Source organism: Staurois parvus, unplaced genomic scaffold, assembly GCF_062004578.1.
Source record: "Staurois parvus isolate SC_StPar_1 unplaced genomic scaffold, SC_StPar_1.0 ptg000251l, whole genome shotgun sequence".
Lineage (NCBI taxonomy): Eukaryota > Metazoa > Chordata > Amphibia > Anura > Ranidae > Staurois > Staurois parvus.
This window is the reverse complement of record NW_028318047.1, coordinates 4,289,173-4,312,918: the sequence shown is the minus strand read 5'-3', so window position 1 is coordinate 4,312,918 and position 23,746 is coordinate 4,289,173. Positions and strand designations below refer to the sequence as shown.

The window sequence follows — 23,746 nt, the reverse complement described above, 5'->3', positions numbered from 1 at the left end:
AAAGACAGGTGGAGGAGTGAAGTGATATAACCCAGGTACAATTGACTGTGCTAATAACCTATGTTTAAAAAGTAAAGGGAAAGGCAGTAGCAAAGATTTCCTAATGGCTTTTAGTTTACAAAGGCTTATGCTGGTGCTGGAATAGCCAGGTACTGTTCTCCAAACACAGCCCTATGTGATTTTTGCTAATCCTTTCGGAAGTATAGGTGCGAGCTGAGTTTAGTAGGATTCCTAATGTACAGCAGGCGAGACTCTAGACAGGGGAGGGCGGAGGGGAGGGGTTGTGTGCCCAGGGACAGTGCTGGACTCAAAAGGAGCCAGGCATTAGCTGCAATCGCATTTATTTCAAACTTCTGCTCCAGGAGAGGAGAACAACAGACACTTTCACTGCAGCTCTGCCTGCCTGGCCAAATGGATCTATTGTAAATTTTCCTTTAAATTCATTCTAGTGTTTGACCCTTGAGCTTTGTAATTTTTTTTTTTTTTTTTTTACTGCTTTGCTGCTTTTATTGATATTCTGCTACTTTATCCAACTTGGATGTGAGTAGACAAAAGTCACGGTTTTCTGCTTCAAGATACAACTTGTTTGTAAGGTTTTTAAAGAAGTTGTGGGATCAAGTGAAGCCGTAAGTGACTGTTTCTTTAATATATATTTTGAAGATGTCCCCTTTAGGGAGTTTCGGTGTTTCCTTGGTTATGCTGGGGGTATTAGCTGTTTTGCCCAGAGCGCAAAGTGCGTCTTGTGAGCCAGTCAAGATTCCCATGTGCAAGACCATGCCCTGGAACATGACCAAGATGCCCAACCATCTGCATCACAGCACCCAGGCTAATGCTATTTTGGCAATTGAACAGTTTGAGGGCTTGCTGGAGACAAAATGCAGCCAGGACCTGCTTTTTTTTCTATGCGCCATGTATGCACCCATCTGCACCATTGATTTCCAGCATGAACCAATCAAGCCGTGTAAGTCAGTGTGTGAGAGAGCCAGGACCGGCTGTGAACCAATACTGATCAAGTATCGCCATAATTGGCCAGAAAGCCTGCTCTGTGAGGAACTACCAGTCTATGATAGAGGAGTCTGCATCTCTCCAGAGGCCATCATTACAGTGGAGCAAGGAACAGGTAGGTGCTGCATTGTATATCCCTACTGATTCTGAATGTCACACAAGTTTAATAATCAGGCCATATGTAAACATATTGTGCTGGCAACTATTAGATCTTATGGTCTCCAAATCAAATCAGTGATTTTGAAGAGTCTATGGTCATACTGAATTACCTGTGCCGTTAAAGAATTGTTCTGGGCAGCATAGTGGCTTAGTGGTTAGCACGTCTGCTTTGCAGTAAATGGGTCATGGGTTCAATTCCCAACGATGGCACCTCCTGCATGCAGTTTGCATGTTCTCCCTGTGCTTGTGTGGGTTTCCTCTGGGTGCTCTGATTTCCTCCCACACTCCAAAGACATGCTGGTAGGTTAATTGGATCCTGTCTAAATTGGCCCTAGTATGTGTATGTATGAATGTGAGTTAGGGACCTTAGATTGTACACCCCTTGAGGGTTAGGGACTGATGTGAATGTTCAATATATATATGTGTAAAGTGCTGTGTAAATTGACAGTGCTATATATGTACCTGAAATAAAAATAATAATATTAATAAAGGAATGAATTAAGATCAATGACAGATGTTCCAGCATGATGTAAAGTATTTTCAACCAAAGCCATGCTTACTACATTCCATCCACAAGATTGTCACAGGGTATGCTCCTAATGGATGCATTGCTTGTTGATGTTGCTTAGGGTATGGTCAAAACTATTTTTTAAATGATCTCTATGTAGTCAGTGCTAAGTATTAAAACAATCCTGAAATGTTTTCTTTCATAAGGAATAATTTAACTGATCCATCAGGTTGGATAAATCAGGATGATTTATGAAAAGAGGAATGAAGTGGTGGAGTTGCCCACACAAATGAAATTATGTAATCTGGTTTTTAGATAAAATTAAATTGTTAGCTATAATAATAACCAATCAGGGTTCATCAACATCCTAAAGAAAGAAATATAGAATCTGGTTGTTATGGACAATATCATCATTTTAGTTTGCTCTAGTTTTTATATATCAATCTGTGTGAGTCTAATGAAAAGTTACACAATATTACAACTTTCCAAATTGAATTGGTGTGACATTATATATGACAACTCATTAAGACATATTCACGAACAGTGCAGCAAAGGTATTTTGACTATAGCGACCAATCAGATAGTCTCTGTCATTTTGATTGGTAGCTGTGAGCCCTATTTCCACTTTTCCTCTGTACTAGGATTCATCAGTAAGTAGATTTGTGAAACAGGTGTCATATTCTGAAAGTTGATTGAAGTGCAACCCATACCTCCAGTATCCACATATACAGTCATATGAATACCTGCAAACAGCCAATGGTTACAATGGGGAACAATATAGAGATGTCAAAAATAATTTGGATGCTCTGTATACAAACCTACGGGCTTTTTGGAAACCGTAAAATGCATCTGTCAGTTCCCTATAAAAAGACTAGTAAATGAAAAAAAAATTGAATACATTGTAAGGGTAAATATGTATTTAACTTTCACAACCTTCTCAGATCTGAAGACTTCTGAGATAAAGGTAGTAGTATGGGGGTGAGCATTGTAGTAGAGAACAATATTGGCATCTGGCACTCGTGGGCCTATTTTTTTTTTTTTTCACTATAATGACTAAGTGACAATGTTGCTCATACTTTTTTCTGTATACATTTGCAAACATACCTTTTTCTGGGTGCATTTGAAAACATACATTTTTCTGGATGCATTTGCAAATATATCTGAGGATATTGGTTGTAGATTTTGAATGAATTGTCTTGTATGGTTTTGGATGGATGGAATGGGGAGGGACTAGAACCCCTGTCATGTCTTTATTGCTGTGTGTGTCCACTGGGGGATTCACTCTTTCTATTTGTCTTGGTAATCATGTCACTAGGACCAGAAGTGAGGAAAACCCCTAAATTTGGAATTACTGGAAAAAGAACAATAGAGAAATCTTCCAATTAGAACAGTTGTTGCAGTAACTGTCTAAGCCTGATTCACACTTGATCTTGAGTATGTTTATGTGATTTTGGAAAGTTGTCATTTTTGCATGTTTTCTGCACTTTTTTCAGGGTTGAGCATTTCTGTTTTAGCCAATTGAAAGCTATTTACTAAAAAGAAATGACAATTTCTGGGCACAAAATCATGCAAAAATGTACATTTTAGGGAGCTCCTAACGAGTCTATTGGGGCCAAAAACAAGTGATCTCACTTTTTCAGACCATTGATTGATAGCACAATGCTCAGATGTGCAAGGGCACAATAAAATAACATGGAAATCTGCTGTTGAGCATTGAAGCATTACTGAAAACGCATTTCAAATTGCTCAGGTGATTGGAGAGCTTTTCCCTGTTGTGAATACTTTGCCTGCTATGTTTACATAGCAAACAAATAAGGGAAATTTCCCCAGTGGTAATCAGATAGTAAAAACAAAATGTGACAGTTTTTTTTTCATTCTCTATCCAAACATAAAAAAACAGGTTTCGGCTTTGGATAGACTTTAGGTGGCCATAGATGGTCATAAATGGCCATGGATGTTAGATGGTCTCCTGATCTGTCCATTTCTGGACAGATCGAGTAATGACCTTGTCACTATGGTCAGAGAAATACACACTTGAAGACCATTCTCTGTGAACAAAAGATGATTAGTAGGGTTAGAAAAGCTGGCCCAATTACTATTTTTTTTACCCCATGCATGAAACATCTGGGTCCACTTTTTTTCCTCCACTGCCCTAAACTTTAATCAAAGTGCCCCTGTATAGTGGAGGAACTGGCCCAGGAAAGACTGTGGAATGAATGCAGAGTGTGTGCATGTCCAACTGTATTTTAATGTCTATGGCCTACTTTACCACTCCTTTCATTATGCTGACTCATGTATAAACCAAGCTACATCTGTGTCTTAGAGCCTTTATAATCTCTATCATCTGTGTTCAATATATCTGTCATAACTTTCCAGGTTATGGAGGTCTTTGACATTAAAGTTTGCAAAGTTGTTTCCCTTTTGCCTGACATCGGTTTATATACCGGGCAAGTACATTTTCAATGAAGACAAAATGCAGATGGGAATATTTTCCCCACATAGGTCACCTTGTCATTCACCAAGCTTATGTTAAGTCATTGGTTATGTACAGTGTTTATTTAAGGATATACTTATTCAATGTTCATTTTTAGCTTCAGAATAGCTCTGCACGGGTGACCTTGGTACAGATCAGCATAGCACTCATATGAAATGTGACAGGTGATGTTTTTGTATTTGACTCCGGTGATTGATTGACCATGATAATATCACATCTAGCTAATGTGTCAGTCCTTAAAATGAATCCAAAATGATCTGCAGTTGATGATATAAATGCAGATGAGGACATTTGATCCACATAGTCAGTGGCTAGAACTTTGAGTACTGTACATGCTTATTAGAAGAACTTCTCAATTATGTGACAGCCTACAGTTGCAAGAAAAAGTATGTGAACCACTTGGGATTATGTGGAGTTTTGCATGAATTGGGCATAAAATGTGCTCTGAACGTCATCTAAGTCACAACAATAGAAGAACACAGTCTGCTGAACATAATACTACACAAACATTAGACGTTGCCATGGTTTAATTGCACATAACATGTAAACGTTCACAGTGCAGGGAGGAAAAAGTATGTGAGGCCCTAGCTTAATGACTTCTCCCAGAGCTAATTGGAGCCAGGAGTGAGCCAACCTTGACTCCAAACAGTGTGATGATATTGGATGTGTTGCTGACAGCTGTCCTGCCCTTAAAAAACACATACCTGTTTGGGTTTACTGGTTTCAAGAAGCACTGTCTGATGTAAACCATGCCTCGCAGAAAAGAGCTCTCAGAAGACCTACGATCAAGAATTGTTGACTTGCATGAAGCTGGAAAGGGTTACAAAAGTATCTCCAAAAGCCTTGATGTTCATGTGTCCACGGTAAGACAGACTGTCTACAAATGGAGAAAGTTTAGCACTGTTGCTACTCTCCCTAGGCGTGGTCGTCCTGTAAAAATGACCGCAAGAGCACAGCGCAAAATGCTGCATGAGGTAAAGAAGAATCCCAGAGTGTCAGCTAAAGACCTACAGAAATCTCTGGCACATGCTAACATTTTTGTTGACACATCTACAATAAGGAAAACATTAAACAAGAATGGAGTACATGGGAGGACACCACGGAGGAAGCCATTGCTGTCCAAAAAGAATATTGCAGCACGTTTGAAGTTTGCAAAAGAGCCCCTGGATGTTCCACAGCACTACTGGCAAAATATACCAAGATTGAGTTGTTTGGGAAGAACACACAACACTATGTGTGGAGAAAAAAAGGCACAGCACACCAACATCAAAACCTCATCCCCACTGTAAAACATGGCGGAGGGAGCATCATGGTTTGGGACTGCTTTGCTGCCTCAGGGCCTGGATGGATTGTTGTCATTGATGGGAAAATGAATTCCAGAGTTTATCAAGACATTTTGCAGGAAAACGTACGACCATCTGCCCGCCAACTGAAGCTCCGCAGAGGATGGGTGATGCAACAGGACAATGACCCAAAGCATACAAGTAATTCAACAAAACAATGGCTGCAACAGCACAGAATACGCCTTCTAGAGTGGCCCAGTCAGAGTCCTGACCTCAACCCGATTGAAATGCTGTGGCATGACCTTAAGAGAGTGATTCACACCAGACATCCCAAGAATATTGCTACACTGAAACAGTTTTGTGAAGAGGAGTGGTCCAAAATGACTCCAGATCGTTGTGCAGGTCTGATCTGCAACTACAGGAAACGTTTGGTTGAGGTTATTGCTGCCAAAGGAGGGTCAACCAGTTATTAAGTCCAAAGGTTCACATACTTTTTCCTCCCTGCACTGTGAATGTTTACATGTTATGTGCAATTAAACCATGGCAACATCTAATGTTTGTGTAGTATTATGTTCAGCAGACTGTGTTCTTCTATTGTTGTGACTTAGATGACGTTCAGAGCACATTTTATGTCCAATTCATGCAAAACTCCACGTAATCCCAAGGGGTTCACATACTTTTTCTTGCAACTGTATATTGACCATTGTGGTGATTATATTTTCCATTGTGTTTGTTTAACAAGGCATCCAAAAATACACAGGTATTTTGTGAGTACCAGGCAGGTTCTACATAATCACCTACCATGTTCACCATTACAACATTATTGTGGTTTTTTTTCAATTTGCATGTGTAACTAAGCCACTAAGCCTCAACACACAAAAAAGTACCTGCGCATCTTTTGGGCAAGGCAGTGCACCACATAAACAAACAGTACAGGGTTGGGTTACACTGAATTTGTGTGTTGAAGTGACATTCAAAATCCTCCAACGCCTACCCCTCCAAATGTCACACTTCTACCAGCCGTAACCTCAGCAACCTTAACCCTGCCTCCCTCCACTCCGCAGCTGATCAACTCCATGACCGCATCCTCCCCCTGTCCTGCCCCGACTTGGCTATGACCGCCTACAACAATGCGCTGTCAACAGTCCTTGACTCACTAGCGCCTTTAACCACACGCAACATCAGACCCCGACCGCTCCAGCACTGGCAGACTGATCACACCAAAACCCTCAAACGGCACAGTCGTGCCCTGGAGCAACTATGGCGCAAAACCAAATCCCAACAAGCCTTCACCCGATACAAATCTGCCTTCCACACCTACACCTCCTCCCTCCATACTGCCAAACAAGCCTACTTCCTGACCCTCATCAAGGCCCTCTCCTCCAATCCTCGCCGACTCTTCTCCACCTTCAACTCTCTACTCTCGCCACCCCCACCTCCACCCAGCACCTCACTCACTGCCCTTGAGATTGCCAATCACTTCAAAAACAAGATTGACACAATTCGCAAGGACATGGCCGCAACTCACACGCCTTTTCAATCCGTCCCCTCTCACACAGCTACCCCCTCATCCCCCCTCCCCCTCGACATAACCCACAGGGACTTCGTCGCTGCTCAAACTCCCTCCAACCCCCTTCCCCCTCACTCAGCTACCCCCTCTTCACCCCTCTCCCACGGCCCCACCACTGCTCTGACCTCCTCTCCCACCCCACCCTACATTCCTCATACTGAAGCTCCCCCAACACTCCGCACCTTTGACCTTACTACCATCGAAGAAGTCTCCAAGATCCTCTCTGATGCCCGCCTCACCACCTGCCCCCTCGACCCTATCCCCTCACAACTCCTACAACCTCCCTCCCCCTCCATCCTACGCTCCCTCACCCACATCTTCAATCTCTCCCTCTCCTCCAGCACTTTCCCTTCCCCTCTGAAACATGCACACATCACCCCCATACTTAAAAAGCCCTCCCTGGACCCCAATGACCCGAACAACCTCAGACCCATCTCCCTGCTCCCATTTACATCTAAACTCCTCGAGCGCCTAGTCTACGCCCGCCTATGCTCTCACCTTAACGACAACAACCTCCTCGATCCCCTACAGTCCGGCTTCCGTCCCCTACACTCCACCGAAACTGCCTTACTCAAACTCTCCAATGACCTGCTAACCGCCAAAGCTAATGGCCACTATTCAGTGCTCCTTGACCTCTCTGCGGCCTTTGACACAGTCGACCACCCCCTCCTCCTCAAAAAACTACACTCCCTCGGCCTCAGAGATTCTGCTCTCTCCTGGCTCTCATCCTACCTGTCACAACGCTCTTTCAGCGTTACCTATAATGCCACCACTTCCCTCTCACTCCCCCTCTCTGTTGGGGTCCCTCAAGGCTCTGTCCTCAGGCCTCTTCTCTTCTCCATCTACACCTCCTCCCTTGGCCAACTCATACACTCTCACGGCTTCAACTACTACCTCTATGCCGACGACACACAAATCTATCTCTCAACCCCCCACCTCACCCCCTCGGTCTCCGCCCGAATCACACACCTGTTGAGCGACATATCAGACTGGATGTCGCCCCACTTCCTTAAACTGAACCTCTCCAAAACCGAGTTCCTTGTTTTCCCTCCAGCCCGGACACCACCCCCCATTGACTTCTCCATCATGTCCAACAACGCCACCATCAAACCCGCCCCGCAGGCCAGGGTACTTGGTGTCATTTTGGACTCCAACCTATCCTTCCAGCCCCAAGTCCACTCTTTAACAAACTCGTGCAGACTCCACCTCCGCAACATCGCCAAAATCCGCACGTTCCTAACTCCAGAAACCACTAAACAGCTCATCCACTCCCTCATCATATCACGACTCGACTACTGCAACTCCCTCCTCACTGGCCTGCCTCGCCACTGGCTATCCCAGCTTCAGTCCATCCTGAATACGGCTGCCAGACTCATTCACCTTTTCAACCGCTCCGTTTCCGCCACCCCCCTCTGCCAATCCCTCCACTGGCTTCCGATTGCGCAACGGATCAAATTCAAAATCTTAACGCTGACGTACAAAGCTGTCCACCATACTGCCCCGAATTACATCACTGACCTAATATCCAAGTACCGCCCAGCACGCACACTCCGCTCCTCACAAGACCTCCTTCTCTCTAGTTCCCTGGTCTCCTCCTCCCATGCCCGCCTCCAGGACTTCTCCAGGGTGTCACCCATCCTCTGGAACTCCCTGCCCCAACCCATCAGATTATCACCTACTCTCCTCTGCTTTAGGCGCACCCTGAAAACCCATCTCTTCAGGGAAGCCTACCCCGCCCCCTGCTAACTTGCCGACCTCCTCCACTCCTCCTACCACTCCATCCCCCACAGCTATCTCCTCCTGTACCACCATCCCCTCCCTCTTAGATTGTAAGCTCGAAAGAGCAGGGCCCTCGATCCCCTCATGTTTTGCATTGTATTGGTATTGTTCTGTCACATGTTCTGTCCCCCTTTGTAATGTACAGCGCTGAGCGAACTATTGGCGCTTTATAAATACTGTATAATAATAATATATATATATAGGCTATGAGAGTGAACTGAATGCTTCCTACAGGCATCTGGACTATAGGAGGCAATCAGTGGGGTTGATTTACTAAAACTGGTGCCTCTGATCATTAATAGTCATAGCAGTACATGGCTATTAATGATCGGAGGCAATAACTGCTGCAGTCACCATAGTGACACTGCACTGCTCTGGTGACAGTGTGTATTTTTTTTTTACTTACTGTTACCAGAGCATGTGCAGTTTCACAATGGTGGCATTCTACTGCTATGGCAGTGATCAGAGACAATGGCTGGCTACACTAACATATAGCGTCATCAGAGCAGCCAGCCATTGTTCATGATCACTTCCACATCTGTACAATGTCCCCAGACCAGTGCAGCCATTTGCAGTGTCCCCAATCACCACCACACCAGTCCCAGTGTCACCATAAGGCCTTGTTTACATGTGTGATTCACTTTGAAGAGTGACCCATGTTCAGATCACTATTCAGAGATTATTTGACAGGTGGTGAGTAAGCATTGTGTCACCTCTTCACCACCTGTTTTAACACTTTGGACCCTGTACAAGTGCCCCGATTCATTTGAATGGGTCACGATTGGCACGCATTATGCCTGCTGAAAGGAACAGGTGGTATATTTTCTACCAGCCAAGGCATGTGTACACACCCGGCCACTGCCTCTGCGGCTTAAAGAGAGAACTGTTGGGGGTAAGTCAGTAAAACTGCGGATAAATCACAAGGAATGAATCCCCCTCCCCCAACCTCATGTGTGTATAAACCCTAATAATGCAGCCAGTCCCAGTGTCACCATAAGGCCTCGATCAAATGTGTGGTGCATGGATCGCTCTTCAGAGAGCAATTGACAGTCATGCTGCTCAGAAGATAGCAGACCTGATCATGTCTTAGGCAGGCCTTCATGTTCTGGCCCTCTCCACTGTGCAGATTCCTGATGTGGATTGGCAGGTAAACTATCTTAGCCATCAGCAGCTGAATCTGGCCAGTTCACCCAGAGGTATTCATAGAGATTTGTCTGCATTGAGGGACTTTGAATGTGGATCTCTTAACATTTGGTTTCAACAACAACCTTGAGAGATTTGTGTCCAGAACCAAGGATCCACTGGTGTTTGCGGTGAATGGCCTGGTGACTCTTTGCAATCAATTTTCCATGTTTTATGCTTTCCCTTTACTTCATCTTGTTCATCTGTTGCACAAGATAAAGGTGGAGGGCATTCCAGTGATCACACATGTTTGGCCAAGAGGAACATGACATGCTGACATAGTAAATCTCTTGCTGTTGGCTCTTCTAGATCGTCCAGATTTGCTGTAGTAGAATCCGAGCTTATATCCTGCTTTATGGGCGTTGGCTTTGGTTGCATGGTTGTTGAAACCCAAGTCTTGACGGATAAATATGTTTCTGCTTCTGTAAATTCTACCCTCCTCAAGGCTAGAAATATGAACTCCTGAAAAGTGTACCATCTTTCATTGCCTGGTGTGAGGTTAGGTAAATTGTTATTCTCGACAGTATGTCGAGGCCTTGGCCATTTTGTTTCAGAGACCAATAACTTTGTTCCTTGGTTAAAGCCTCATTTTCAAGGTGTCTCATGGACCACCCTTTTTTTCTCTGTGGGACCTTCACTTTCTCTTGTCTGTTTTGCAGATTTCTCCCTTTGAGGCTGGGTTCGCACTGATGTGGTGCAGAATTTGCAGCGTTTTCTGTGCGAATTCCGCACCGCATCAGAATCGCACACCATTCATGCGAACTGATGCGAGTGTGTTTGTTAAATTAACAACACCCCAAAATCAGTTTGCAAAACGCTGTGCGATGTGCAGAATCAGATCGCATAGGTGTCATTATCTTGTCATCTTTTTCTCCTATTCCTAAATATCTTAAGGGAAAAGGTGCTTTACTCTTTGGATGTTGTCTGAGCTGTTCGAGTTCATTTTAGGTCTACAACTTGGTGGAGTCATCAGCTCACTTTTCAGGCCTAGTGTATCAAGGGCAAGATTCCTCCTGGTTAAGGCCTATGCTGCCAGGAATGTCAGTACTTTCTGGGTGATTGATTTCTGGGTGATTGATTTCTGGGTGATTGAGTGGTTGTCAGCATTTAGCTTCTGTTGTTCAAGTTTGTAAAGCTGCTACCTGGTCTTCTCTTCACATGTACTAAGATCTACCAGGTAGATGTTCTTGGACAGAAGGTCTTGCTGGCTGCCTTGTAGTGAGGTTCTCCCGTTCTGTTTTGGGCATGTTACCCACCACTCATGTTTAGGTCTTTGGGACATCCCAGGTAGTCATGAATGTGTCCTATGATGTACAATTAAGAAATTTGGATTTTTGGATTTGTGAAATCCTTTTCTAAGAGTACATCACAGGATACAGGGATCCCTCCCCTCTTGTCTGTGTTCCTACTTGCTACAAAAATGAGACTTAGCAAAGCTGGGAAGGGTTAGGCCTGAGGATTCCTGGCCAATGTCTATTCACCAGAAGTGGAAGCATAACCCAAGTAGTAATGAATATCCAATCCTTTGTGTCCTGTGATTTACTCTAAGACAATGATTTTACAGGTAAATCAAAAATCCCAGTATCTCATCTTTGTATTTAGATGTTTGCCTGAAATTCAGCTTTAAAGATCTTCTTTTCCTTTATGGAAAAGAGAAATTATTTACCAGTACACTGGAAAATGCCCAAATCTAGTGCTTTCATATTTTCTACTCCAACTTATTTGTCTTTTTCATTTTCTCTGTTGTATTGAACTACCATTTATATTCCATCATATACTTCAACAGCCTGCTGCATTTTCTTTAGCTTTTCTAATTTTTGACATGTTTTACTGTGACAAGTGACATGTTGTATGTGACAAGTCAGGAATGAGATAAAAATCTCTTCACAGTAACTGAAAATCTCACCTATTAACAACATTCAATAGGACATGTGTCCCCACATTGATATGTCCCTCATCTCCTGTTATATGTAACAATTGTCGGCAGTGGAATAGCCTCTCCATTTTTTTGCACTGTTGACAGTACAGGAAGTCAGAGAAAGTATCCACCAAGGGTACATAGTAACCTAACAGATATTTTAAAATTAATTTTTGCTTTGCACATGTATGGCAAAGAAACTAGTTCATGTTAATGCAAACCACCACAGTTGGCTATGCTCACCTTCCATTCACTCCCCTACTTCTCTGTTCAGCCATTATGAGTGATAGAAAGTCCCGTGTACACTACAGGTCACCAGAATTGTAGATTCCATGAAGCTATGGGCCCCTGTTTCACACATCTATTGGCCCAGCACTGTCACATGGCCAAATCACAGGCATCTCTATATCTGAATGGCCTTCCTAATTCTATTAAAAACTATAAAACAGTTTTGGTGAAGAAATACATTTTATAAGTTTTAGTGACCTTGTAATTCCCAATCCCCCCTCTCTACCCCATTGAGTGCAGCCTGCTATTTTTAGTTTTTACCTTCCTTCCTGTTCCTGTGACTTTCACTGCATGGCCCTGACTTGATTTTTAGTTTCCAAGCTGTTAGACCCCTAAGATATCTATTTTTCACCTCTACATGGAAGTTTCATGGTGAATGGAAAAAATGAATACAGAAAATAAACAAAAATGCAAAAGAAAACAACCCATGGAAAATGTGGAAGAGGTATAGGCTCTATGGATGGTTCCCTGATCATATCCATAATGAATCATCAAGAGATGTCTAGAGATATCTAAAGACACAACCTTTTTTAAGTTAGAGAGTCCATGGTGAGATATCCCCCTACTTCCTGTCCTGACGACACAATAGGAAGTAGGGAAATCTCTCCAAAGTTAGGGAGACCCTCTTTAGACAATTGTCACTATCCCCTCTTTTTCTGTGAATATGAGCTGAGCCTGTCAGGTTTTTTTTAAGAAGAAGATAGAAAGTTGTCCATAAACAACTTTACCAGATAGTTGTCCATAAACAACTTTATTAATTAAAGAAACTTTTTCTATTGTACCCTAATGAGAACTTCCTTTTTGCATTGTCAGTACACCAGCAAACAGTTGCATGCCTACTTCTGATGGGTAACTCAGCCTTATTTGCCGTGTCAACTAAGAGCTTTTGTGTGAAGCTCAAGAGATTCTCAGAATTAAATAGACAGACCAGAGAAAGGTCACAGCTACATGGCTGGATGCGGAATGATGGACTTTCAGCGTTACAAATGTGTTTATAGATAAGAGGCCAAACACCATTGTAGGAAGCATCTCTAAATATATTTTATTTACTGATTTGCATTGGATTCTTTATTGTGTGTTATTATGATTATTCAGGTTTCACATTTATGGTGCTGTACAGATAATTTTGCACTTTTTCCATTAATAACCTTCCCTAGTAAGGCGAGAATCACTACAATAGGCATATACAGAGCCTGCACATACTTTAGGCCAATTTAGGCAGAACTCAGCTAAGCTCCATGTAGATATTATGGCGGAAACTTAACTTTCATCTTATAGAAAAGTAACATTTACAACAGCTTAAAGCTAAGCTCCAGGCAAACAGCTAAATACAAAGCCTAAACACATATATGAAAACTGTCTAATTAACAACACAAATGATTTAAATGCAGATTTGTGATCCCAGGATACTTCAGTCAAAAAACACCCTTAACTTCCATGATGAAGCCAGCAGTCTTCTTGTAGGGAAGTGCAGCGTGGTGCGGAGAGGAAATACACAGAGTCCAGTTGGAGTAAAACCTGTATCAAACAGACTGCCAATGCTGCAATAGCCAAGCGGGAGAATACTGCTAGGGAAATAACTCACAGTTCAATATAGCTGGATGTAGAGAAGGAGAGGTGCCGACAGTGTCCGTTTCAGAGGATGAAGCGTGGCCTGGCTAGTCTGGTCCCAAGAGGGAAGCTCCTTTCAAGGATAGCGAGCCCCTCATCTTTCCCTACTCATCAGTGGTCTCTATCCGTACACTGGCCACACACTAGAAGCACGCCAAAACCTGGAAGCAGGGACTTAAATAGACCCTGCTGAACCATGGTGGTCACTGAGGGTCACATGGGTGCAGTGCACCCAATTGAAACGCTAATCCATTGACTCAGGAAACTGTAGAGAATTGTTGCTTGTGCGCCACCTGCAGTGGAGAAAACAAACTGCACCTGCCTACATACTCACTCTGCTCTCTTCTCCTACCAGTATGATTCCTTACAATACAGTACAGTACATGTGCTTGCCACAGAGCCTGCTTGAATCCTAGTGCGTCCACTCCTTCTAGTACTGCTCCTCAATCTTCTAGTCTGATTGCTGCAGTACAGAGGAATACAGAAGGCTGATATCAAGACAAATTTACACTAGCTGCAATTAGAAATACATTCAGTGCTTTAAAGTCTATGTCCAGCCAACATATTTTATTAAGGTTTTGGATAGCGTGGGGAAACCTAGAAACCCTGCCTTGATTTTACTGGTATCTGGAACTCCAATAGAGAGACAATTGTTTCATCAGAAGGAAGTTTAGAGAATCTCTTCTAGCAACAAAAATTTCCATATTTTCTATCCAGGAAAAAACAGCAGGAAAAGATTGACAGGGTTCTAAACTTATTCACAGTTTTGGCTGGATATATACATTAAAGGAATAGATAATGGCAGTAATTGGTGTTTATTTGCATATACTGTATGCCTGGAATACAACTTTACAGAGGTTTTCTGCATGTCCACATTACCCCTCTGATAGGTATTTCACTTGGAACTTCCTAATCAGTTGTTATAACAGAGCTATCAAGCTTGTTCAAGGTTACCACTATCTTGATATCTTTCTGGATCTTCAAAATCTATTGCTTTTTAAAAGGATTCTAAGTGCAGCCAAAATAATTAAAACACATAAAATCAGCACAAGGGACATAACCTAGAACTAGTAGGATGTGTCCGTTGTGCTGCTGCCTCTTCTTTTTGGTGAAGTACTCCTCCATCAATTCCCCCCTTCCCACCTTTGCTGTCATAATCTTCCAGTGCGGTGGGGGTTATTAGAATTGTGGGTGCTGTGTCGGCCTCTCATCAAGCATGCCCGACTAAGCCTGTCCTTTCTGCCCAGCATCTCCATTCTTAGAAGTCACACTATAGCTTTGATGAATGAAAAATGATCTATTAATGAGGAGGAGGACCATTTAATCACCGGACTGTCCCCCTAGATCCTATAACATTCATAGAAGCTGTACTATTGCTTCGATGAATGATGAAGCTGGGCAAAAGGGATAGGCATAATCGGGCACTCTTGATAAGAGTCTGCGACAGAGCCCCCAGTTCTATTAACCCCTGCCGCACTGGAATATTACAGCGGCATCAGCTCAAGAGACACATCGTACTGACCATAAGTTATGTTCCCTCTGCTGGTTTTGTGGGGGGGGGGGGTTAACGTTGGCTGCACTCAGGGTTTTAAATGTGATAAACACAGCCTGTTATTTGATTGGTTGTATCATTTTTTAATTTAATTATTAAGGCACTATTAACAATGGTTTTGTTCCATGAGGAATTTCATGTATATCCACAATCTTTCTTACATCTAGTTTTAGAGGAAAGCATTCTTTGTCCAATCTCTTAATATGTTGGATACAAGATATTTTAGAACTTTCAGAGTAATTTGGAGTTGTGTTCAGATATGGCTGCCCCCATATAGTGATCACAGTTTTGTGAGAGCTAAGAATGCTAATTATCATTTAAAATGTAATTACTGGAATAGGCATATGAGGTGGTGCCAAATTATTATTATTATACCGTATGTACAGTATATAGTGCCAACAGGTTGCCCAGTGCTTTACAAAATAAAGGGAGACAATACAGTTACAATACATTTTTAAGGCAAGAGGGTTAGGAGGTCACTGCATGCAAGAGCTTACAATCTAGAATCAACATGTAAAGCTACATGTGTGCCTTTACCTACTTCACTTGTATGGGGCCTGAGCAGTGTCTCCATGCTCCAGCACATTTGCAGAAAGCAAGGAGCAGACAGACATGTCTGAGAGGGATCTGTGTCATAGATAGATGGACCACCCTTTCAAAGTACACAATGGATGCCCCCGCTCAGGATACAGAGGACCTGGAGATGTGATTAGTACTGTAACTATACCGTCTGTGCAAGGCACATGTACTTTTACAAAGTTCAGTATCTGGTCACTTGAAGAATATAATCTGGGAGTTCATGTCCATCTGTTGTTGTTTGTATTATAGGGACATCATGTTCAAGCATGTTCTGCAGGTCACACATAAACTGGATGGATCAAAATGTTAACTGGCAGGTCATCTGTTACATAAATATGATGAGAAAAATAAGAATAATACAGTGGAAAATAAAAAAGAAGACTAAAACCTTAAGATGTAGTTCAAAGAGTGGATTATTACTGCTTACCCTGCCCACCGCTATCAACCAATGAGCTCATACTTCACTAAATAATGTTCATCATGTGATCAGCTCGCTGCACATCCAGAACCATATCATAAGCTAATTGTAGGTGGAGCAGGGCAACACTCCTTCCCAGGAGCAGCACAATCCAAAACCTAAGTAGTCAGCACTCCTTCTGGCTGTCATACTCCCTGCTATCTATAGTAATTATTTTCTGCCCAGGGGAAGACTGACCATTTGGAATCTCGGGCACTGCCCAAGGGCCTGGAGTCAGTAGGGGGCCCCATGAGATGCCCCTGGTACCTTTTTCATAGGCTTTTTTGGTTTGGGCAAGGACACAGGGGCCCCATGATCCCCTATTGCCCGGGGGCCCCATGAGTTGTCAGTCCGCCCCTGTTTCTGCCATTAGATGTCCTCAATAGTCCAGGTCTAATGACACTCTGGGCCATTTACCCCAGAGGACTGATGGCATTAGGAAGTGCAGAGCATCATAGACCCACCACATGTCACCACAGTACCCTGCTCTTACAGTATAATAATGGTCAGTGCCACCATCTGCAACATTAAGGACCAACTATCGCAGGGGGATATCCAAAGGATTGGAGGACTCTATGGGGTTTATTTACTAAAGCTGGAGAGTCCAAAATCAGACTCACTTCTGCATAGAAACCAATCAGCTTCCAGGTTTCATTGCCAAAGCTTCATTGAACAAGCTGAGGTTAGAAGCTGATTGGTTTCTATGCAGAAGGGAGTCTGATTTTGGACTCTCCAGCTTTAGTAAATAAACCCCTATGTGTCATATGGCCAGCCTGAAGACACCTGGAAAAATAAGTATAAAAGAAGCCTCGTTTTTAGTGGGGGGGGGGGGGGGCGTGTTGGCTGGGCCAACGGTGCATAGTCTGGAATTGGGCTTTAAACTTTATACCTTACTTATGACCAGGTACAGGACAGATACACATTCACTTGTGCTATTATTTTTAGTTACATAATCTGAATTTGTAAAAATTCTCTAATGAAGCATGTTGATTTGATTTATAGCTGATCATAATCACTCAGTATCAGGGGCGGACTGACAACTCATGGAGCCCCTGGGCAATAGGGGATCATGGGGCCCCTGTGTCCTTGCCAAAACTCAAAAAAGCCTATGAAAAAGGTACCAGGGGCATCTCATGGGGCCCCCTACTAACCCCGGGCCCTCGGGCAGTGCCGAGTTTCCAAATGGTCAGTCCGCCCCTGCTCAGTATATAGCCTATATACAGAGAAGAGAAGGTATGGCATTTCAATGATGTAATTGTTAGGAGAGTACAAGAAAGAATGATCAGACCGCATGGCATACAAGACGTCACCACTATTGGTTGACCTTGTCTCCATAAACTATGTCCATGTGTAACCTTCTCATCCTTCCCTGATGCATCTGCTAAACTACCGTATATCACACAGCAAGTAAGGAAAACAATGAGTGGAGAGTTAAGTAAATACAGATTTGGAAACACAGCTCCATCTATATTAGTAACCTTTAGCAAACTATTAGTATTTCACATGTGTTGGCACGAATCCTCAAATAGTGAATAGATGCTTTGGAATGTATAATCAGTTCCACTGGGAGGTATTTGCAAAGTGTGAACCAATACAATAATATGAATTGTGAAAATGAGATATATAATTATACAAATATTTAATTGTGCATTGGACACTAAAAAAACCCCTGCATGTTTTTATTTTTCCAGAACCAATGCCGGACTTCTCAATGGACTCAAACAATGGGAACTGTGGTGGAGCTGTCAGTGGTGAGTTTCTTTTAATCTAAATGCATCAAAATAGTGACCTATGCTGTTCTTGTGACCTGGTTTTAGTAGGTAAAATACAGGTAAATGTCACTGCAATGATAAACTGCAGAAAACATTGCTGTCTTTATTTCAGCAAAATGCAAAACAAATAATTGACAGAGAGCTTATAAACTATATTCAAGACAGAGTTTTTCCTAAGTGCACTTTTCTATAGGAATCAAACAGGATGCGCTCTACTAAAACCAGACCAGTACATAATAGATCCAGATTTGCTACGGGTTAATGCACTTAAATTGTCTCTAATGGTAAAATCTTTTTGTTTTAGTTTTTAATAGAGTGTTAAAACCCCTGCCTGAGCACCCCAGGGATAACCTAAGGGGGCCATACATGGATTAAAATTTGGCTGGTTCAGCAGAGACTGGCCAAATTTTGATCCATGTATGGGCTAGCTGATTTTACACAAGTCAATCTATCAATCGATTTGTATACAATCAACCTGTTGGGTTTTTCCTGAATAACTGGTGTTGTCAGATATAGCCGGCAATACCGATAACTGTAATACAATAGCTTAATGGGAGTGATTCCTCCATCCACATTGAATATGTAGATGGGAGAATCCGTTCCTTTTATTTTACATTAAATCCACTGATTAAAGACACACACAAAAAAAAAAATGTATAGCCCCTTCCTGTTCCAACATGACTGTACACCAGTGCACAAAGCAAGGTTCATAAAGACATGGATGAGCGAGTTTGGGGTGGAGGAACTTGACTGTCCTGCACAGAGTCCTTAGATTCCTTCTTCAGTCTTTATAAAGCATATCGAATGAATCTAGGTTGTCCCAAAAGCTTGCATATTAATAAATTAACCAATAAAGGGTATCACTTAAACTCCAAACTTTCTGTGATGCCTGCACTGAGAACTACTATGCAAATACACTGTATTTCCAAATGTATTGGGACACCCCACGAAATGATTGGATTCAGGTGTTCCAATCACCTCCATGGCCACAGGTGTATAAAATCAAGCGCCTAGGCATGCAGACTGCTTTTACAACCATTTGGGAAAGAATGGGTCGCTCTCAGGAGCTCAGTGCATTCAAGCATGGTACTGTGATAGGTTGCTACCTGTGCAATAAGTCCATTCGTGAAATTTCCTTGCTACTAAATATTCCACGGTCATTAGTGGCATTATAACAAAGTGGAAGCAACTGGGAACAACAGCAACTCAGCCACAAAGTGGTAGGCTACATAAAATGACAGAGTGGGGTCAGATCATGCTGAAGCATACAGTGCGAAGAAGTCGCTAATTTTCTGCCATAGCACTCCAAAATTCATGTGGCCTTCAGATTAGCACAACAGCAATGCGTAGAGAGTTTCATGGAATGGGTTTTCATGGCCGAGCAGCTGCATTCAAGCCTTACATCACCAAGTGCAATGCAAAGCGTCCAATGCTGTGGTGTAAAGCACACCACCACTGGACTCTAGAGCAGTGGAGATGTGTTCTCTGGAGCAACAATTTACACTTCTCTGTCTGGCAATCTGATGGAAATGACTGTGTTTGGCAGTTGCCAGGAGAAAGGTACTTGCCTGACTGCATTGTGCCAAGTGTAAAGTTTGGTGGAGGGGGGATTATGGTGTAGGGTTGTTTTTCAGGGGTTGGGCTTGGCCCCTTAGTTCCAGTGAAGGGAACTCTTAAGGCTTCCACATACCAAAACATTTTGGACAGTTTCATGCTCCCAACTTTGTGCAAACAGTTTGGGTATGGCCCCTTCCTGTTCCAACATGACTGCACACCAGTGCACAGAGCAAGGTTCATAAAGACATGGATGAGCGAGTTTGGGGTGGAGGAACTTGACTGTCCTGCACAGAGCCTTGACCTCAATCTGATAGAACACCTTTGGGATGAATTAGAATGGGACTGCGAGCCAGGCCTTCTTGTCCAACATCAGTGTCTGACCTTACAAATGCGCTTCTGGAAGAATGGTCAAACATTCCCATAGACACACTCCTAAACTTGGTGGACAGCCCTCCCAGAAGAGTTGAAGCTGTTATAGCTGCAAAGGGTGGACCAATTCAATATTGTACTCTACGGACTAAGACTGGAATTCCATTAAAATTCATGTGAGTGTACAGGCAGGCGTCCCAATACTTTTGGGTTTGATTTAACTAAACTGGAAAGTGCAAAATCTGGTGCAGTTCTGCATGAAAACCAACCAGCTTCCAGTTTTTCTTTTGCCAAAGCTTAATTGAACAAGCTGAAGTTAGAAGCTGATTGGCTTCTATGCACAGCTACACCGGATTTATCACTCTCCAGTTTTAATAAATCAACCCCATAGCACCAGGGTCAGACAAGTCAAGGGAAACAGTCAGTGCACTTTAAGCAATTATGTCAAACTCCTTTTATGCTAATATTGCCCAGTAGGAATGTATGTCCCCAGCTCCTATAATAGATCTTCATATTCATTTATAAAAGTAAAAAACTGAATTAAAATGGCCTTTTTTTGACCCTTATGTCACATAACTATTGGTGATCAAGTAAACCTATTCCATTAAACCTGCCTATTTGTTCCTTCCCACACTGTAATCTTCCTGCCTTAATCTCATTGTCTCTGCAAACCATAATTGTACTTCTGACTCAGCTCATGTTACTTGTGACTGCTCTTTAATTATGCTGAGACCTGATATCTTTTACGTGAACATCCTGATGTGATTAAAGGTGGCTGGAATGACAACTTCATTTCTTTTATTTTGACAATTTTTGGATGTGAAGACTTGTTGTCCTTTCCCGCTCCATATGTCATCTGGTTCCCTAGTTAACATCTATGTAGGAATTATATTTAGTCACTGGTCAACAAAGAATGTATATATGCAAGGTACATACCTTGTATATAAGATCACTGTCATTTAATGTACTAGTAATAGTGACATAGTCAACCCATGAAAGAAGGAGATGTAAGTGTATCGCTGTCAGCTTACGCAAGGCTGAGACTCATGAGATCAGTTGCTGGTGATTGGAAATCTGGAACCCTAGTGAAAGCAGAATTATTGTTTCTTCACAATTCATAACCTTCCCATGTGTACGGGATACACGCATACTTTTACTAGTAGTACAAAAAATATTTTGAAGCTGGGGAGTACTTAATATGTATCTGTTACTCAGGATAGGGGACCTAAGCATGATGTCTTCTGTCCTTTGTTTACTTGCTGTGTGCTCACATTACATTAGTTTAAAATAAATGTGACCATAAACCTACAGAATAAGCCTCCATTAACATTCAACGTTTTGTCAAGGCGCAAAAAAAACCCCTGCATATGCATGTTTTTTGTGCGTTTTTGCAACAACAGGCATAGGGCAGCCCATTCATATAAATTGGGCTGCTGTATAAGCAACAAATGCGGTAAAGTAAAAAAGGCATTTTTTTAGGAGCTGAGCTTTGCACTTTTTTAACCTTGAGTTTTGTGTTGTTTGAGGTGCCTTTAACAATAATTGACAACACACAAGAGTGCCATGCATTTTTCATAAATGCGCACAAAATCACAAAACGCTAATTGTGAATGCAGTTCTAAACTGCCATTAAACCAGCAGAGTTTGGTTCCAAAATTTTTATTTTCAGTACGAAAATTTTGCGAAAAGTTGGTATTTTTCAGCTGAGAAAAATAATAAACATTGCAATGCGCATGTTCTAGGCACAGAGGAAACCTATTTAAATCGTCTAAAACCTATTCAAAAAAGGACTTTTGAACAAAATTAGTTGACTCAATGATAGCATGATCAAATGATAAACAGTTTTTATGAATTTCTATACGAATGTTCAAACAACATTTTTTGGTCTATGGCCATGGCCATTTCTATATCTTGGTAGTGGGAGGCTCATCCACTCTAATTTACATACCCCTTTTCTTAGTGACAATGGTCAGAAGAGAATTAGGCACCATTTTGTGATTGTGACATTTGTTTGTATATACCAGTGGTTCTTAACCTGGGTTGGATCGAACCCCAGGGGTTCGGTGAGTCAGTGTCGCGGGTTCGGCGGAGGTGAAGACCCACACCCGACTCATATGATTCGTGCAGTAAATATTCATTATTATGTTTTTGTTTTTGTGTGAAAATCATGTTTTAATGGTTTTGTTCTTTGTTCTTAATGGTTTTGTTCATTTTGTGCACCTATGTATAAATATATACCTAAATATATACCTATGTTTTGAATTTGAAAAATCATATTTTATTTTTCCAATTAAGAAGGGTTCGGTGAATGCGCATATGAAACTGGTAGGGGTCAGTACCTCCAACAAGGTTAAGAACCACTGGTATATACAATACTTGAAGTTAAATTCCAGACAATACAAATGCTTTGTAATTATGTGAGGCATGTATTTACATCCTTGAATCTTGCACGTTTTAATAAAGGTAGAATAAGACCTATCTATATGCCCAGTCAAATTCAAGGCAAATAATAAAACAGCATTTTTACTTGCACATGATTGGATAACGGAAGTCAGAAGAGCTTCTCCTCATTCACTAAGTTCTGGGGAACATTCCCATGCAAAGTTAACAGTCTGTTTGCTTTTAGTAAATCAACACTTTATATTAAATTTTCTGAGGTTGATCTGGCCTTCAAAAATGGAGGTGATGCCCATAACTATATCAAAATCTTCCATACAATAGCAAATCTATAGACTTCAGATTTAATTTGTAGCAGTGGCAAGGTAAAAAATCATGGGATAATTATGATAAGTTCTAATATTTATTTTGGACAGGGTGTAGTCTATCCAGAAATTGTTTGTATGATGTAGGTGAACCAGTCCACAGAGTTTAGGCTTTTTGTCTCCCTACGTTTGTGACTTGACTGTCCATGCGAGTAGAGTGGTGATCCATCTTATTTATCAATATTTTACTATTTAATGATATATATGTACTCTATTTATATATTTAAACAATATTTAAATAGTGAATGGGAAAGAACCCCCTTTAGGTCAAACAGACTAGCTTTGACATGCTGCTGAGATGACGCCTTACCGAACCTGAGACCTGCAATTTTCCTGATGGGGAGAGGAAGTGGTCTGAAATCCAGACCAGCAGAGAACCAAGGTTACATTTTCCATCCAAGATAAACTCTTTTTTTGTCTTAATAATGCTGTCTTTGTTCATTCATTTCTGCATAATTGTACATTAAACATTGTAACCATTTTTGGTCATTTGGCACAGAGACCTCAGTGAACCGTGCCCAGATATGTTTGGACCAGAGGCGTCTGTCAGTAAATCTGAAAACTATGAAATGCTGAAAATGTAATATTCCTGTAAATTATACAAGCCTCTGCTGATTGAACAGACGTAAGCCTACACAGAGCTGCACTGACCATGGGGAGCTCACCCAACAGGCTCTGAACACTGGATGCTTGTGAATAGTGAGAAAAAGATTGTCCAAGGGTCTAATTCTTCAGATACAAATGATCACTTTCTACATACAGTCAAATAACAATTGTAGCTAGTCAGAGAAATAGACTGTTCGTGAGTATTATATCCTACCTGACTCTCGTGTGCCCAGTGGTTTTAGATATTAAAGCCCAACCAACATCAATTCTTTTTTAAGTTTTGCATAACATGGGG

General features: G+C 41.9%; 1 protein-coding gene across 1 annotated transcript in view; it reads left to right on the top strand.

The window, feature by feature from the left end:
• The first annotated feature begins 323 nt into the window (after nt 1-323).
• FRZB (frizzled related protein) overlaps nt 324-23,746 on the top strand; it is a 49,754-nt gene continuing 26,331 nt past the window's right edge. The window contains exons 1-2 of the mRNA XM_089680842.1: nt 324-1,120; nt 18,077-18,136. Of these exons, the coding sequence (XP_089536968.1) occupies nt 661-1,120; nt 18,077-18,136 (520 nt within the window). The 5' untranslated portion in view covers nt 324-660. The remainder of the gene's footprint in view (nt 1,121-18,076; nt 18,137-23,746) is intronic.